This window comes from Malaclemys terrapin, chromosome 5 (genome assembly GCF_027887155.1).
Source record: "Malaclemys terrapin pileata isolate rMalTer1 chromosome 5, rMalTer1.hap1, whole genome shotgun sequence".
In the NCBI taxonomy this organism is placed as follows: domain Eukaryota; kingdom Metazoa; phylum Chordata; order Testudines; family Emydidae; genus Malaclemys; species Malaclemys terrapin.
Window position 1 is genome coordinate 43,624,935 of NC_071509.1, and position 16,844 is coordinate 43,641,778.

Genomic DNA, 16,844 nt, shown 5'->3' on the forward strand with positions numbered 1-16,844 from the left:
TCAAAGCCTATTGAAGTCAATGGGAGACTTCTGACCCAAAATGCACGAGTGAATGTGGAACAAATAACTGGATTTACATTCACTTTTTTCTCCTGCTGAGCTTGTTGGCTTGTGGCTTTTTGGCGCTACAGTGTAGGGATGTGCCATGTTCAGAGGTAAATGCCTGCAGTATTCTTGCTGCTCCCAAACTTACCAACTTCAAGCATTCAAAAATCACAAGATTAGCTTAAAAATCAGTAGTTTTCAAAAATAAATGTAGGGTTTTTTATTATTTACCTTTTAGTATCTGAGCCTTTAAGGGTGCATTTAGATCACATTTTAAAGCTTTTTCTCTGCAGTTATGAGGGCCACAAACTTTTTTGTTTTAAGGAAAAGCTGATTTTCATCTAATTACAGGACTCCAGCAGCAACTAGAGCTTTAAGAAATACACCAAATAGTGAGATTAGCAACATTGCTTCCAGCCCACTCACTCCTTTTTCAGGACCCCTTTGTACTGGATATTTTCCAGACCCCAATTTATACCTTCTCCCTGAATGACTTGTGCCAGAGGGGCCTTGCTGCTGACAGAGAGAGGCTACACGGGTCTCTCGTCAGAATGTATTAGAATAACTTCTAGCTTAGGCAAAGAAGTCCCTGCAGAAAAATGCAAGCTGCTCTTTCGCTTGGGAAGCTAATCACACTGCCTCTGCAGAGCTCAATTCCTTAACAGCCTTGGCAGCCATGAGACCAGACTCAGAAATAATCAAATGCAGGTTTTTCACTTGGTAGCTCAGAGCACTAGCCAGAATGCAGGAAGAACCAGCCCCAGGCTTTGTCTTTTTGCAAAAAGAGCCCTGATGCTATCTGCCAGCACACCTCCAGCAGGAGCAATACAGCAACATTCCAGAAGCTGAAGGGTGGGGTGATATTTAACAAGCGGGCAACTACAAAAGACACTTCACTTGCCCTGGAACAAAAGAAGTATTAAAACTTCCTCTGAATTCAGATAACTTGTTGGGGGGAAATCTCATGGTTGTTTTTTATTCTTCCAAAAAGGTAAATGTTCTGTTTCTGAAACACCTGCTAATATTCTGTGAACATTAGACCTTCAATGTGATCATTTACATACTGATAGGAATCTGTAGGGAAAGTTCAATAAAATGGCTCTGTTTGCTAAAAAACCTGATTTTTATTGATAATTGAGTAGAGGGGGGAAGTGGTGGTCCTGTTTGCTTTAGGTTTAGAGGATCAGATTCTTATCATTGCATCACTGTAAATATGAAGTTTACACCACTGACTTCAATTTATGATTGAGAAACTGAGATCAGAATCTGGCCCAGATAGCTGAACATTGGTCTAAGACTTCTTTATTTGGACCCCAGCAGTTGTCCATAAGCCATGTCTTTTTTTAAATTACAAAAATATATATTTCTAAGGTACAAAAGCTCTCCTTGCCTTATATAATAAATTCAACAATGTCAGCATTGAAAGTTGACTTTAAAAGATTGTTTGTTTAACTTGGTAACCTAGCAAGCTTGTTTTGTTTTGTTTAAAGTTCGAATTGCTAACCTCAGTTGTTTTCACAGGACGCACCTTTCCAACACATCCTTATTTCTCAGCACAACTGGGAGCTGGGCAGCTGTCACTCTACAATATTTTGAAGGCCTATTCTCTTCTGGACCCGGAAGTAGGGTATTGCCAGGGCCTTAGTTTTGTAGCAGGAGTTCTGCTGCTTCATATGACTGAAGAAGATGCTTTTAAGATGTTGAAGTTTCTTATGTTTGACATGGGCCTAAGGAAACAGTATCGTCCCGACATGACTATTTTACAGGTATTTGTATTTATGCCTCTGTAAAAAGGATGCTGCTAATAATAGCAATATAAATTGTTAGTGATGTGATTGTCAGATTCTGCTTTTTGACTCCACTGCAGAATCACTAAAGAGGAGAAGGGGCGCTATAAAGAGGATTAGATCTTAAAGAGATTTATGTTTCAGTTTGAGAGAGGCCATTGGGAAATTATGAAAAACACACACAACTCTGTTGCTTAAGACTAATTTACATTCAAGTAGCCCTTGTATGAAAGTGTCTTCAGATAGCCCTGCATAGTTTGCTATTGTAGGGAGAAAATACAGGGAACCCTGAAACAGGGAGCATTACCTCTGCCAGCTTAGGGGTGAGAGGGATGGTTAATGTGGGCAATCATGAAGTGCTACCCACTGAGTCACTGAAAAGGCTCCAGGTTACTTTAGTTTCTTATAAGTGTGTTTGAACATTAATTGGTAGATATTTTTCACTCCTTCTTTCTCATGAGAAAGTGTAGCATGAGCTTTGTTCTTATAACTTCCAGCTAGTCTGTTATTCTTAGTCAGTTCTTCATTTCTCTTTCTCTTCTTTGCAGATCCAGATGTATCAACTTTCCAGACTTCTTCACGATTACCATAGAGATCTCTACAATCACTTGGAGGAGCATGAGATTGGCCCTAGTCTCTATGCTGCTCCCTGGTTTCTGACCATGTTTGCCTCTCAGTTTCCCCTGGGATTTGTTGCCAGAGTGTTCGGTAACTCTTCATAAAAATACCTTTCTGGTCTTCTTGAAATTGTGTTTGCATTGCTACAGGTTCCAGCCTGTTTCATACACCTAGACAATATTTATCCTATTTTTGATTAATAGTCCCTTCCACTGATGTATTGTGTAGTGACAAAAGTCAACTTATAGGAAGTGAAGTGTGGAGTTTATAGCAAAATGCTGTTCAGAGACAGTAGAAGGTTGGAACTGACTGTCTTGTCTCTTCACCTCTATTGTTAATTTTTTTCTCTTTGGATTTCCTCCTTCTTCTCATTTCAGCTGAGTGCTATAATACTTCCCAATTACTGAGCCTTCCTGTGTTCATTAAGTTGGAAATCCCACTTCAGCAATGTCCCAGGCTTTCCCTTCACAAAGGAATGCTGGCATTACTGCAGTGAGGCTATACCAACATTGTTCTGTGCTGTATAATCATGCTAACTTTAGCCTACTTTGCTCCTGAAGTATTCAGTGTGGATCTAATCTTTTCATTTAACATCTGGTCGGACACTTTCTGAGATTTTACACTGTTCTGCTTGCCTGACTCCAGACCCATCATTGCCCATTCTCTTGCAGGCATTACATCTGTTGTTGATGTAACTATTCCTTATATATTTTCAAGGTTCACCAGTATTCCATATGCACTAATCCTCTCATATCTTATTTCTGGTGTCCCTTTGTTATAATAGTAACTGTTAGATTTTTGTCCGTCCCTTCAATTTAGCTTGCATAAATGAACTCATAGAGCCTGTTCCCTCTCATCCCCTTTTACTGACATCACAGAGTTCTGCGTACAACTGGTGAGTAGGTCTCTCTGTCTTTCTCTTTACACCTTCGGGCAAGCCTACACTACCGTGTTACATCGGTGCTGCAGCACATCTGGTGAAGATGCACTATGCCGATGGGCGAGCGCTTTCCCATCGGCATAATTACTCCACCTCCGCAAGGGGTGGAAGCTATGTCAATGGGAGAGAGTCTCCCAACAACCTAGTGTGGTATGGACACTGTTTTAAGTCGATGTAACTTACACCGCTCAGGAGGGTGTTGTTTTCACACCCCTGAATGAGGTAAGTTATATCGACTTAAGTGGTAGTGTAGATCTGTTGACTTTCTGTACGTTGCTTCCACCCTGACTTCAACATTCTGAATCCTGGATCAATCTCTTCGATCCTTTGTGTTAGAACTTGTGGTCCATCTCTTTCATCAGCATTTTCTCTTTCCAATATCTCCCAATGAATATGGGGCTAGATATTCTAGGAGCTATATGCCTAACATTTTATTATTAGGTGAACAAGACCAGTATTGTCACACAGTGGTCTAGGAATACAATACAATACATACTCAAGAGGGGCACGAAACCAGGCAATTGGTGTCCCATGACTAAATCAGTATACCCATAAATGGGTGGCTCAACTAACTATACATACATATTGAAATAAAAAGTGTGTTTTTGCCTGGATCACTGTAGTGGAGCCATGCTTAGATGAATGACTTGCCTCACTAAGAACAAATTCAGTGGCCAAAAGTTAATAAGACACAACAAGAATGACTTATTTCAACCAAATTGGTTGCTTGCTTAGGGCAGTGGTTCTCACCAAGGGTACGTGTACCCCTGGGGTACATCAACTCATCTAGATATTTGCCTAGTTTTACAACAGGCTACATAAAAATCACTAGTGAAGTCAGTGCAAACTAAAATTTCATACAGACAATGGCTTGTTTATACTGCTATATATACTGTACACTGATATGGAAATACAATATTTATATTCCAGTTGATCTATTTAGTAATTATATGGTAAAAGTGAGAAAGTCAGCAATTTTTCAGTAAGAGTGTGCTATGACACTTGTATGTTTATGTCTGATTTTGTAAGCTAGTAGTTTTTAAGTGAGGTAAAACTTGGGGGTATGCAAGACAGATCAGACTCCTGAAAGGGGTACAGTAGTCTGGAGAGCGACTGGCTTAGGCAGTAGGCAGGAGCTGATGCATGTAAGATTCAAGGAGACAGTATAGCACAGAGGTGCTATATATCCTAGAAATACATTAGCTTCACGGCACAAAGAAACACATCGAGAGAAACATACAATCAAGCATTGTTTTCAGAGCATAGGAATTGTTGTAAAATCAGTGGTCCACATACTCCAGTATGCTTGCGTCCAAAATTGTCTGGGCCAGCTGCTTCTGAAAGTGGTGCAAAAAACCTTTCAGTCACAGTTATGGAACAACTTCTCCACAGGGAAAGTTTCTTCCTAAATAACATTTAGTTAGTTAGAGATTGGGTGATGCCCTGAAGAATAACCCTGGCTATTTTAATTCTGGCTATTGAGTAAAATTTTCAGAAGCACCTAAGTCCCAACATGGTTTAGGCCGCTGTATCACCTTTTTGAAAATTGTTACCCATTGTCTGCATCCATGTAAATGTCCAGTTCTTTAAAAAAAAAAAAAAATCCTATTAAGAACTTGGCCTCAATAATATCATATGGCAATGAGTTCCGTATACTAACTTCATGTTACGTGAAAAGGTATTTATGTCCCTTTATCAGTTTTAAATGTTCTGCTTTTCTATTTCATTGAATGTTCCCATGATCTTATTCTTATGAGAATGAGCACTTCTATTTACCAGTCTACCTTCTCTATGCCCTTCATCATTCATATATCTTTAGCATGTCCTCTCATTTGTCTCCTCTCTTCCCAATCTTTTAAAGCTTTCTTTATATGGAAGTTGTTTCTGTGTCTCTAATCACTCTCATTTCCTATCTTGGTAAATAGATTCGAGGGATCAAGCATACACGGTGCAATGATTTACTCATGCATTAAAATGACCACTTTCCTAACCTTTTTAATCAGTCTCTTTTTCAATACAAAAGCAAATAATAAATATATGTTTCAAGGAGAATAGTCCTGTTCCTATTTAAGTCAATGCAAAATATGGAATTGGAAGATACCATGGTGATAAGGATGGAATAGATTATATAGATAAAATCTATATTTGCTGCATTTTTTGATAAACAGCTAGTTATGGTGAGCACAACACCTAATCAAGGAACAAGGTTGTGTTCTAAACAGGTTAGCCTCACAATAATCAATGTCTAACTGACAATAATTCTGTTCAGGAAAGGAATGAAAATGAAAGTGTCATGCACTGAGTTTATAATCAGCATTCCTCTTTTCAATCATCCATGATTAACTGTATTATCAATTATCATGTTTCAGTATGCTCCTGTGTGAACTGCTTGACTGCAGATATACAAAAGACACATGCTTTTAGTTTATACCCAGCCTAATACATTTGTGACTCCTCAATATATAGATTTGCATATCATGTATTTTGCTTTTAATTTGCCACTGGAAGATTATAGAGCTTTAAAAAGCAAAGAATTTACAGTGGAATAAAAGGTTGAGATAAGTAAATGATGTATGTGGAACTAGGGTCTTGTCACAGCAGAAGAGAATGTGAGACTAAAACCACCTCCTAAAAATCATTGTTGTTTCCCAGAAGCAAAAGTCCAGCGTTGAAAGTCTCACAATATTTGGTGGCTTTCTTTAAACAGCAACTCCTGGAAGCATATGATTAGGTGAGAATCTTGAACTGAAACCTTTATAAAATGAAAGTTTCTCACCCTCAGCCATACCAAAGGCTCAGAAACCTGAAGAAAGATAGAAACCTCAAACTTCTTTTTTAATTGTCACGATTTTAAGCCAATCTTATGATTTTTGAATGGTTGGAGTTGGCAATACTGCACATAGTGCTGGGAACCAGGTAATTCCTACACAACTGGTCACTCAGTTTTGCACAACCTGACAGGTTTTGGTTTTATCACTCATTTATTAGATTCCTAGGGAGGAAGAAAAAAAAGTTGAATTCTAGTGTCTCAATGCAGACTAACCAGACAAACTGATTTACCTGCCAACTTTTGACTGTGCAGCCCATTCAATGGAAAGCTACTTACCCTACAGGAAAGTTCTTTGAGAGGTGTTGTCCATATGCACTTTCCATTATAGGTGCATGGGCACCTCATTCTCTTGAGTCTGGAATCTTTGGCCAGCAGTATCCAGACAGTGTGCGTGCACCCTGAGTTCTCATGCTCTGCATCGAGGGCATATAAGAACAGAGTGCACCAGTGCTCCTCAGTTTCCTCTCAACTGCAGCATCTCAAGGATAAGGACCCTAAAGGTGAGGGGTGGTGGGTAAGTTGTGGAATGTGCATGTAGACAACACATCTCGAAGAACTCCTGTTACTGTACAGGTAAATAACTTCCCATTCTCCTTCGCATGGTTGTCCATATGCACATTCCAGTATTGCTTACTCCCAGGCAGTAACCTCAGAGTGTCCGCTTTGACCACTTCATTCTGAAAGCTATTAAAAATATCAAAACTATTAACTACTCAGTAGAAATTAGCTGGCAGTCGCACAGACTGCAAGCTCCCTCTCAAAGCCAGAAGCACTGAGGAGCACTGATGCACTCTGCCCTTACATGCCCTTGATGCAGAGCATGAGGATTCTCAGGGCGCATGCACACTGCCTGGTCCTACTGGGTAAAGACTAGGGTGCATGCCAGGATACTGCTGGCTAAAGACTCTGGACTGAAGTGCATGAGGCACATGTGCACCAATAGTGGACAGGCCATTGACTCCTGCAACCCAATTGCTATGTAATAATGTAGTAGTTAAAGGTGCAATGCGTTTAGACTACCTTAGAGCCCACTGTCTTCCGAAGGCTATACTCCAGTGTATTAAAGCCATAGGTTATAAAGAAGTTCTGGCGTTACAAAGCTGTGTTATGCTAGAAAGTAGCAAAATTGCCTTTTTCCTTTTTTCTCCATCTGTCCAAACTTTCAACACTTCAGAATAGAAGGTCATGTGAGGGTACTGCAAAACAAAGGTTCTCTAAAACCTCCTATTTACTTAGTGGTGGAGGAGACTTGGAAGAACAACATTTATTCTGTTCCAAGATTGTAGATAACTTGATTTTAAATCCTGATGTCTGCCAGTCATGCTGACGTTAATTTGGATGCCTACATTGCATTGTCGCTGGCTTGCAGCCCACTTACAGCAAGCCTTAGGGATGGATAAGCTCCTAAAACAAATGGGCCTTTGTTCACTGCTCACTATTTTATATACGAGTGAGGGATTTCAGAAGTATATAATCAATCCAGCTCATACCTTAATACTGAATAGGTCACTTTGAGTTAATCTGCATCTTTTTTAGGGGCAGGTGTTGGGTCATGTAGATGTATTATTCTCTGCTTAATTAGGTTCTGCTTTGTACTTCATCTTTCTTGATTCTTGCTTAGTGTTCGCTATATTAATATTAAATACTGTAGATTTCCTTAAAGAGCAATGTCCTGTATTTTTGAAGTTTATCTCAGTGGTTTGAGCATTGGCCTGCTAAACCCAGGGTTGTGAGCTCAATCCTTGAGGGGGCCATTTAGGGAACTGGGGTGGGTGGGGGGAACCGTCTGGGGATTTGCCCTGCTTTGAGCAGGGGGTTGGACTAGATGATCTCCTGAGGTCCCTTCCAACCCTGATATTCTATGATTTCTATAGACATATGAAGACAGATGCTCACTTTCCATTACATCTTTCAGAGCAGCCCTACCTCTTATAGAATGTACTGAATTGGAACTGGAGCTGTTTGCACTGTTTTTAGGATGACTGGAGCAGAAATATAAGATTTATTATCAGTTATTGCATGTGCTTTATGCTCTTTCTGTCCCTCTGTGAGAGCGAGATGAATACAGGAAAGGAGTGAAATGAGTTATGACTTCAGGGTAAAGTCAAGGAACTGTAGGGGGAAACTTTCATTCTGATCCAAGCTTCTAAGGGGAGAATATTTGTACAGAGAAATGTAGTCAGCAAGTGTTTTCTTATGTTCTTTGCTGCACTGGAGAGACTTGTGGTTTTGACATCAGCATTTTCCCTCATTGCTCAGTTTCTTCTTCTATTTGATCATGAAGTCCTAATGTGTTTGGCATCAGCCTATTACCATATAAATTATTGTGATGCTACCAGTTCAGCAGCATGACTTCATTTGCAGGTTCAAGTAGAAGGAAGAGAGATAGAAAGCCTTTGTATAAACACAGATATATTTGGTAATTAGCAAACCTGAACTGAAAACAAAAATCCACTTACCCTCCATATGGTTTCCTTCTCTCCTTAATAACTTTTTGTAATATACTGGATACTTCCTCCTGTATGAAAGTCGCTCTTTAAAACCCAGAGCAGATTTTGAGGTCTAGTAGCAAGAGAGTCTATGGAGGAAAAGAGCTTTTTGTATCTCCCCTGGCCAGATGGATTGTGAGCGGTATCGTTGGCTGCTGCAGGGTTGCGCTCATGTATTTCCTGTCTCTGTAAAGACCTGTGCTAGATTGTAGGCTGTTTGTAAAGGAAAAAGGAAGAGATGGAAAGGAAGTTAACGCTGAAAGGTAGCTAGATACTGTGGCTGCACTGTGCTGAATGTGTACCAGGATGCTATCTTTATGGGGCCACCTGCAGCATTAATACACAGCCTACAGTAGTGAGATATCAAGATACACTACAAATGTGATTACTAGTGTGGCTTGTTAGGATATTAATATGTTTATCAGATACTTATATTAAAAAGCAAATAAACCAGATGCTGTTAGAAAACTGATTTATTTAACTCAAGTCCCATATGCAGTGTGGTATGTTTTTCCTAATGCAGTTTTCCACTTCCCTACAGTAGGTAAGAAATAGGGCTGAAGAAAGATTACACTCAGTCCTTATAATTAAAGTGTAGGTACCTATTGATTTATTAAAGTTCTTTAATTTATAATCCCATTCAAGCTCAGAACTGACAGCTGAACAAAAAATTCTGCTGCTTCCATTTACTTTCTCATAGAGTTCTCATGACCCCCTTCAAAAAACATAACACATACAAGAAGAAGTAACACTGTCCAATTTCACTGCATTGCCTAGCTTATACATAGCTTAAATATGTACTGGATGTCTTGGGTGATAACTCACCAACCAGTACGGTGACCAGATGTCCCGATTTTATAGGGACAGTTCCGATTTTTGGGTCTTTTTCTTATATAGGCTCCTATTACTCCCCACCCCCGTCCTGATTTTTCACATTTGCTGTCTGGTCACCCTACCAACCAGGGCAATTGATCTAGCTAGTGAAATACACTATTGTCACTTAAATAATTGAATAATAATGGTCCTGATGTATTGTGACGGGTTCCCCCTGGGGTGCCACCTGGAACTGGGGGTACCACTGAGCCCACCTGACCCACCAGCCTGGGCTCCCTTTACACTATATTGCTGTGACAGGCTCTCAATCTCCCTCCAGCACACGTACAGGTAGGGACACACCCAGCTGCAGTTACACAGAGATGCTGAGATCAGCTCTTCAAGGGAAGGCTCAGCTAAGGCACCTCCCAGTTCCTAAGGCACGCACTCACCTCTGGAGTGTAAACCCAAAATTGTACCGTCTTGTGTTGCACAGGGAACTGTACAGTATAAGCTCATGAAATTAGCCCCCTCCCTCAATGTGGAAAGGAATATACACAGCTTTCTGCCCCAACTAATAACTCCTGCACACACTGGTTTTAGACCAAACAAAAACAAGTTTATTAACTATAAAAGATAGATTCTAAGTTATTATACGGATAGCAAACAGATCAAAGCAGATTACCTAGCAAATAAAACAAAAACGCAATCTAAGCTTAATATACTAAAGAAATTGGATATGAGTAGCAAATTCTCATCCTAAATGATGATTTAAGCTGGCTGGGGGCTCTTAAGGGCATGCTTCACTTGCTTGCAGCTTAAAACCCCAGGTATTCCTTTCACAGACTAGAAATCCCTCTAGCCTGGGTTCAGCCCTTCTCCCCCAGTTCAGTCCTTTTTTCTCAGGTGTTTCGAAGCATCTGCTTTGGGTGGGGAGTCAGTGAAGAGCCACGTGATGTCACTCCCCTTAAATAGCTTTTGCATATGGCAAGAACTCTTTGTCTCCAACTTTAGTTCCCATGCCTTTCAGTGGAAACACACTGGTATTCCAAGATGGAGTCCAGTACCAGGTGACTTGGTCACATGTCCCTGTAGGGTCATAACAGCCATGAGTCAGAGGCTGTTTATAGCATCCTCAGGAAAGCTCCCTGGTGGGAGATTAGCATCTTCTAAGACCTAATGGCCCTTCCCAGCCAGCCATCTAGACTGATTGCCTTCTGCCTACTGGGCATTCCCGAGGTGTAAACACATTTGTAATAGGTGCATAGGCAATATTCCTAACTTCAGATACCAAAATGATACACGCATACAAATAGGATAATCATATTCAGTGAATCATAACCTTTTCTATGATATCTTAGATGACCCCTCGTGCATAAAATACATCATAGTTATGCCATAATCATATCATAAAAATATTGCTATGAAGAATATGGGGCATAATGCCACATGTATATTAATGCTTTAGAAAAAATCACAGCCCACTGCACAACGCATGCATGTGTGGACACACGCACATTCACTCTCTCTTACATGTGGCTATTTGTACACTATTTCGACAGAACAGGAGAAGGAACTCCTTTACATAGCATTGCTCAGTTCATGCCCTTGAAGCATATGACTTAGCTAGCATAGCTGAAAATACAGTTCCTACATAAAATATATGTATATATGATCCTTTCAAAAATCCCACACACTGTGTGTCCTATTGACTTCCTGTGATGCAGATTCCATGGATTAAAGAAATGTTTCTTTTTCAGTGTAAAACTTTTACAAAAGTTCCGTTTCCCCTCTCAGTGTAAGGTACTATTAAAAAAAAATTGTTTAACTAGAAAACACAATTACAAAAATGCCTGATTGGTGAATATTTCTAGCCTCTTGATCTCTATAGTATATAAAGGTGTTATACTTTGGAAATTTTACTGTTGTATTATTCTTATCAAAAGATGTGCTTGTTTTATATACTTTTGGTTTTTCTTTGTTTTCACAGATATGCTCTTTCTTCAGGGATCAGAGGTTATATTTAAAGTGGCTTTAAGCCTGTTGGGAAGTCACAAACCCTTGATTCTGCAACATGAGAACTTAGAAACCATAGTGGATTTTATTAAAAACACTCTCCCAAACCTGGGCTTGGTACAGATGGAAAAGACCATTAATCAAGTATGAGACAATCTGAACATTTACCTATTATCAAGAGAAATGATGTATTTATTAGCAGAAGTTAGGAGCAGTAGTATTCTTTTGTAAAATCACAGTGGAGAAAAGTGCTTGTGGTATTCGTAGTTGAGAATAGGTTACTAGTTGTAGTTTGGAATATGTTAAAGAAGCTTTCGAACCATATTACTTATACAGTACCTGGACATCCTTACATATTAGTTAGTCATCATTAATTACATTAATTACATTTACAGTTCTGATTTTTACTAAGTGTATTTAATTGATTTTCATTTTGTTGGCAATAATACTGTATCCTAGAAACAGTGCATTCTACAGGTTAGGCAATAAGGTGGGTTGAATGACTACTAGGCTTATCCATTTCCAGAGTCTGATTCTCTACATCTAATTTCAGAAGAAAAAAATAGTTTTACAAGAGCCTCGTGCAAATTAACTTTTCTTACCCACGCCATAGACTTCTCTTTGTTGATGATGTCTGCTCTGCCAAGTTGTATGATGCAAGTTTGTTAATACGTAGCAAAATGCTGTGGAACATCAAACTTCCAGGCAGAGGAGATGGGATGGTGCAGTCTCCTGCATTCAGTCATAGTACTGGGAAACATTGAGTCATCCCTCAAGATGGCAGTTATTCCATTGGGGAGGGAAATGATGAAACACTACTGTGATTAAAACGTGGTTCTAACGGATGCACAGTGTAATCTCATTTATCCAAATCTCTTCCTTGTCCCTCAGTGTGAGGTACATGCTACAGAGGGCATCTATCTCATGCTGGGACAAGGAAGGGATTGGGATAATGCGGAGGTCTGGATAACAGAAAAAAGACCCACAGTCAGCATTGCGAAGAGGAGGACAAGACCCCGGGTGCAGAGGAGGCCACCCTGCTGCTGAATGGCTCCTGTGGCAGCCAGGGAGACCTCTGCAGCCTCGCTGTCACAGGAGTGAGGGAGCAGGGTCATGACAGCAGAGCTGCAGAGTTCTCCCTGCACTGCTGCAGGACCAGTGACACCTGATCCCAGAAGATGCCGGGGGATGGTAGGGTGGCTGTGGTTCTGGCAGGATAGAGCAGAGACCACTCCCCCTAGCCTGGACTGCAAGGAGGAGGACCTGGTGGCCACCCCACTGCTGAACGGCTCCTGCCCTGTCAATTATCCGAAATCCCGATTATCTGTCGCCCAGGATGTTTGGATAATCGGGAGTATACTGTATTTGTGGGTCTGTAAAGAACATGGATAACCCGTGTTTGCAGTGGTCTGCATACAGACCCTATTACCCTGAAAATGACCTGGCCATGACAACTGATTCACAGTGAGGGGAAATACAGACAGCAAGTATTGCTATTTTATTATCTGCATTGCTGTAGTGCCTAAATGCCCTAATCATGGACCAGGATCTCCTTGTGCCAGGTGCTGTACAAACACAGAACAGAAATGTGGTGACTTTTTCCCCTTTCCTTTCCCCAAAGCATGGTGAGGTTCACTCTGCAGTTGGAGCTGCATTTGCCTGTCCACAGATAGGCTTGGGGGTGAAAGTGAGAGTGGGCTTCAAACCAGAAGGATCCATGGTAAAAGCACTACAACCCTGCAGAATGGCCTTGGGGGAATGGTTTTCCATTTGCTTGCAGCAATGCTCCTCTAAAACAAACAGGCTCATTAAACTAGCTAAGGATTTTTCCCAACAGTTAATATCAGAGGAAGGTGGGCAAAATTAGAGGAGATTAGTGTCTAAGGGGGAAGGACATTAACAGTGTTGGTACTCTCCGGAGGGGTAGATTATGTACAGTGCACAAAAGCCAGAGTGCAGGGTTGTACAGAGAGACCTATGCCTAGGTGAGCTGAGGGAAACTGCTAGGTCTGAGCAGAAGCGACGGGGTATTTTGCCCCAAGTTCAAACTGCTCTAGTTTCAGAGCAGGCAGGTAAAATGACCTGAGGACTGAATAGCTGCTTTCCTTTGATAAGGACTGCTGCTAGAGAGAGCAGCTGATTGATCGCAGATTCTACAAGGCTACAAGGCAACTCCGTATCCTCCCACCTCCCCCAACTGGAGCCTGTGGCTTCTATGCCATAACTTGCCCTAAGTTTGTTAGCTTTTTAGGTGAAATTTTTGATTTGCCTAATGTTCTGTCCTTTTGGAGTTGATGCTTTGGTTATGACAGCAGGGACTTCCCTCCCCCCTCTGAGTGCAAAGGAGTTTGGAAGACAGCAGTCATGACAAAACTAACAGTTTGCTTTGCTGAATTGCATAGGTTGATTCTGAAAGTCACAACTGTGTATTTTCTACTGAATCTTTCATTTTCATAGAAAATGGAAATCCCATACATGCAAATGAAAAATAGGAAGAATAGTAAGCGGCCAATGAGGCTCCCTCAGGAGCTCTTTAATGACCTGAAAATCAAAAAGAAATCTTACAAAAAGTGGAAATGTGGACAAATTGCTACAGATGAGTACAAAAGATAGCAAAAGCATATAAGGACAAAATCAGAAAGGCTAAGGCACAACATGAGTTATACCTTGCAAGGACATAAAAAGCAATAAGAAGAGGTTCCATAAATACATTGGGAGCAAGGAAAAGCTGAAGGAAAGTGTAGGTCCTCTACTTAGTGGGGAAGGAGAGCTAATGAATGCCATCAAGAAAGCTGAGTTGTTCAATTCCTATTTTTCTTCAGTCTTTACTAAAAAGGTAAATTGTGACCAGATTCTTAACACAATTAATGTTAACAAAGGGGAAGGAACACAAGCCAAAATAGGGAAAGAAAAAGTTAAAGAATATTTAGATAAGTTAGATGTATACATCTAACAGCAGAGGCTGATGAAATTCACCCTAGAGTACTTAACAAACTAGCCAATTCAATCTCAGAACCATTAGCGATTATCTTCAAGATCTCATGGGTGATGGGTGAGGTCCCAGAGGACTGAAGAAGGGCAAACATAGTAACTTCCCTTTTTTAAAGGGAACAAAGACGTACCAGGGAATTCTAGACCAGACAACCAACCATAGATACATGGAAAGATACTGGAACAAGTTATTAAACAATCAATTTGTAAACATCTAGAGGATAATAGGATAATAAGTAATAGCCAACATGTATTTGTCAAGAACAATTCATGCCAACCCAACCTCACATCATTCTTTGACAGGGTTACTAGTCTAGTGGATCAGGGGAAACTGTAGATGTGATATATCTTGATTTTAGTAAGGTTTTTACAGACCCACATGACATTCTCATAAGCAAACTAGGAGAAGTTGTCTAGATGAAATTACTGTAAAATGGGTTGAAAGACCATATTCAAATAGTAGTTATCAATGGTTCACTGTCAAACTGGGAGGCTATATCTAGTGGGTCCAGCATAGATCTGGCCTTGACCCGATACTATTCAATATTTTCATTAATGACTTGGATAATGGAGTGGAGAGTACACTTATAAAATTTGCAGATAACACCAAGCTGGGAGGGGTTGCAAGCACTAGGGAGGATAGGATTAGAATTCAAAATCACCTTGATAAATTGTAGAATTGGTCTGAAATCAACAAGATGAGATTCAATAAAGTATTACATTTAGGGAGGAAAAATCAAATGCACAACTATAAAATGGGGAATAACTGCCTGGGCAGCAGTACTGATCAAAAGGATCTGGGGGTTATAGTGGGTCACAAATTGAATATGAGTCAACAGTGTGATGCACCTTCTAAAAAGGTTAATATAATTCTGAGGTATGTTAACAGGAGTGTCATATGTAAGACATGGGAGGTACTTGTCCTGCTCCACTCAGCACTGGTGAGGCCTCAGTTGGAGTACTGTGTCCAGTTCTGGGTGCCACGCTTTAGGAAAGATGTGGACAAATTGGAGAGAGTCCAGAGGAGAGCAGCAAAAATGTTAAAAGTTTTAAAACCTGACCTGTAAATTTAAAAAAAACCTGGTTTGTTTAGTCTTGGGAAAAGAAGGGGGGGGGGGGCGAGGGAGACCTATAACAATCTTCAAATATGTTAAGGGCTGCTATTAAGAAAATGGTGTCAGGGATAATCTATGTATTCTCGGTCCTGTTTCTTGAGGTCCCCTCTAATCTTATGTTTCTGTGATTTACTTGTACCTAAACTATGTTTGAGATCCAGTCTTTAATGTTCAGAAGCCCAAACATTTACACTCATGCTGCAGTAAAACTATTAGGGATCATTTTTATAGTGTGAGTAATAAACAGGTAATATGAATTTTAAGATTGTTACAGTCATTTTATTATATAGCTGATATCTTCTTAAATTATATCCCTCCTGTAGCAATGAAAACTTTACCCCTTGTGTCCCAAAGCAAAGGAGGGAAACGGGCAATATTTCTCATTACTTCAATGAATATCTCAGATGGGAATTGACTTTTGAATCCTTTCCAAGAGAAACATGATACAAGAAATTAAAATAAGGAACAATGATTAACTTCCGTACTTGGGGTATTTTCCTATTGTATCTTTATTGAGTGACTCAAGTTTAGTTTTCCATTCGTTTCTGTGATTTGACATTTGTGTCATTCTCATTTCATCTTTTCATTGCATTCTGTAAGGTACTTCAGGGGCCTTAGAGTAATACGGTCTACCACTTAGCTTTCCTGGAAAATTGGAAAGCAGATATACTAAGACCACAAGCAGGGGGGAGAACATTACAGTATTTCTTTCCTCTGGCTCTCTCTCAATGTACTTTGCTTTATTTGTCTGCCTTTAAAGTATAAGGTCTCTTGAGCAGGGTGTGGCTCAATATTTGTCTTGATACAGTCTGAGGGTACTGTCAATGATTAACAGCTAGTGATTAAAAATAGAATTCTGCTCCAACATGGTTTAATGTTTCCTCTATTAAATTTTTTGAAGTAATGATAGAATTTTAATATTTTTTCAGACACTAAAAATGTTATTATATAACAAGATCAGAAATAAGTGAAGTAGTTTGCACACAGTACTTTTCATGTGAAGCTTTTACTGTGCTATATGAAGGTAGACAGGTATTATCCACATTTTACATGTGTGGTGGCTGAGGCACAAAGGGGTTTGAGCTACAGTTTTCAAAAGTGACACCTAAATTTGGGTACCTCCATTTTTGGATGCCCAACTTGACTTAAGTTTGGTATCTAAAAATGGAAACACCTAAAACGGTGGCCACTTTTTGGAAA

At 40.0% G+C, this 16,844-nt stretch overlaps 1 protein-coding gene across 8 annotated transcripts in view; it reads left to right on the forward strand.

Annotated features, from left to right (window-relative positions):
• Positions 1-16,844, forward strand: part of TBC1D1 (TBC1 domain family member 1) — a 201,327-nt gene that overhangs the window by 181,831 nt on the left and 2,652 nt on the right. For all 8 annotated transcript variants that reach the window (XM_054029703.1, XM_054029701.1, XM_054029705.1 and 5 more), the window contains 3 exons: positions 1,567-1,811; positions 2,381-2,540; positions 11,513-11,682. In XM_054029703.1, the coding sequence (XP_053885678.1) occupies positions 1,567-1,811; positions 2,381-2,540; positions 11,513-11,682 (575 nt within the window). The remainder of the gene's footprint in view (positions 1-1,566; positions 1,812-2,380; positions 2,541-11,512; positions 11,683-16,844) is intronic.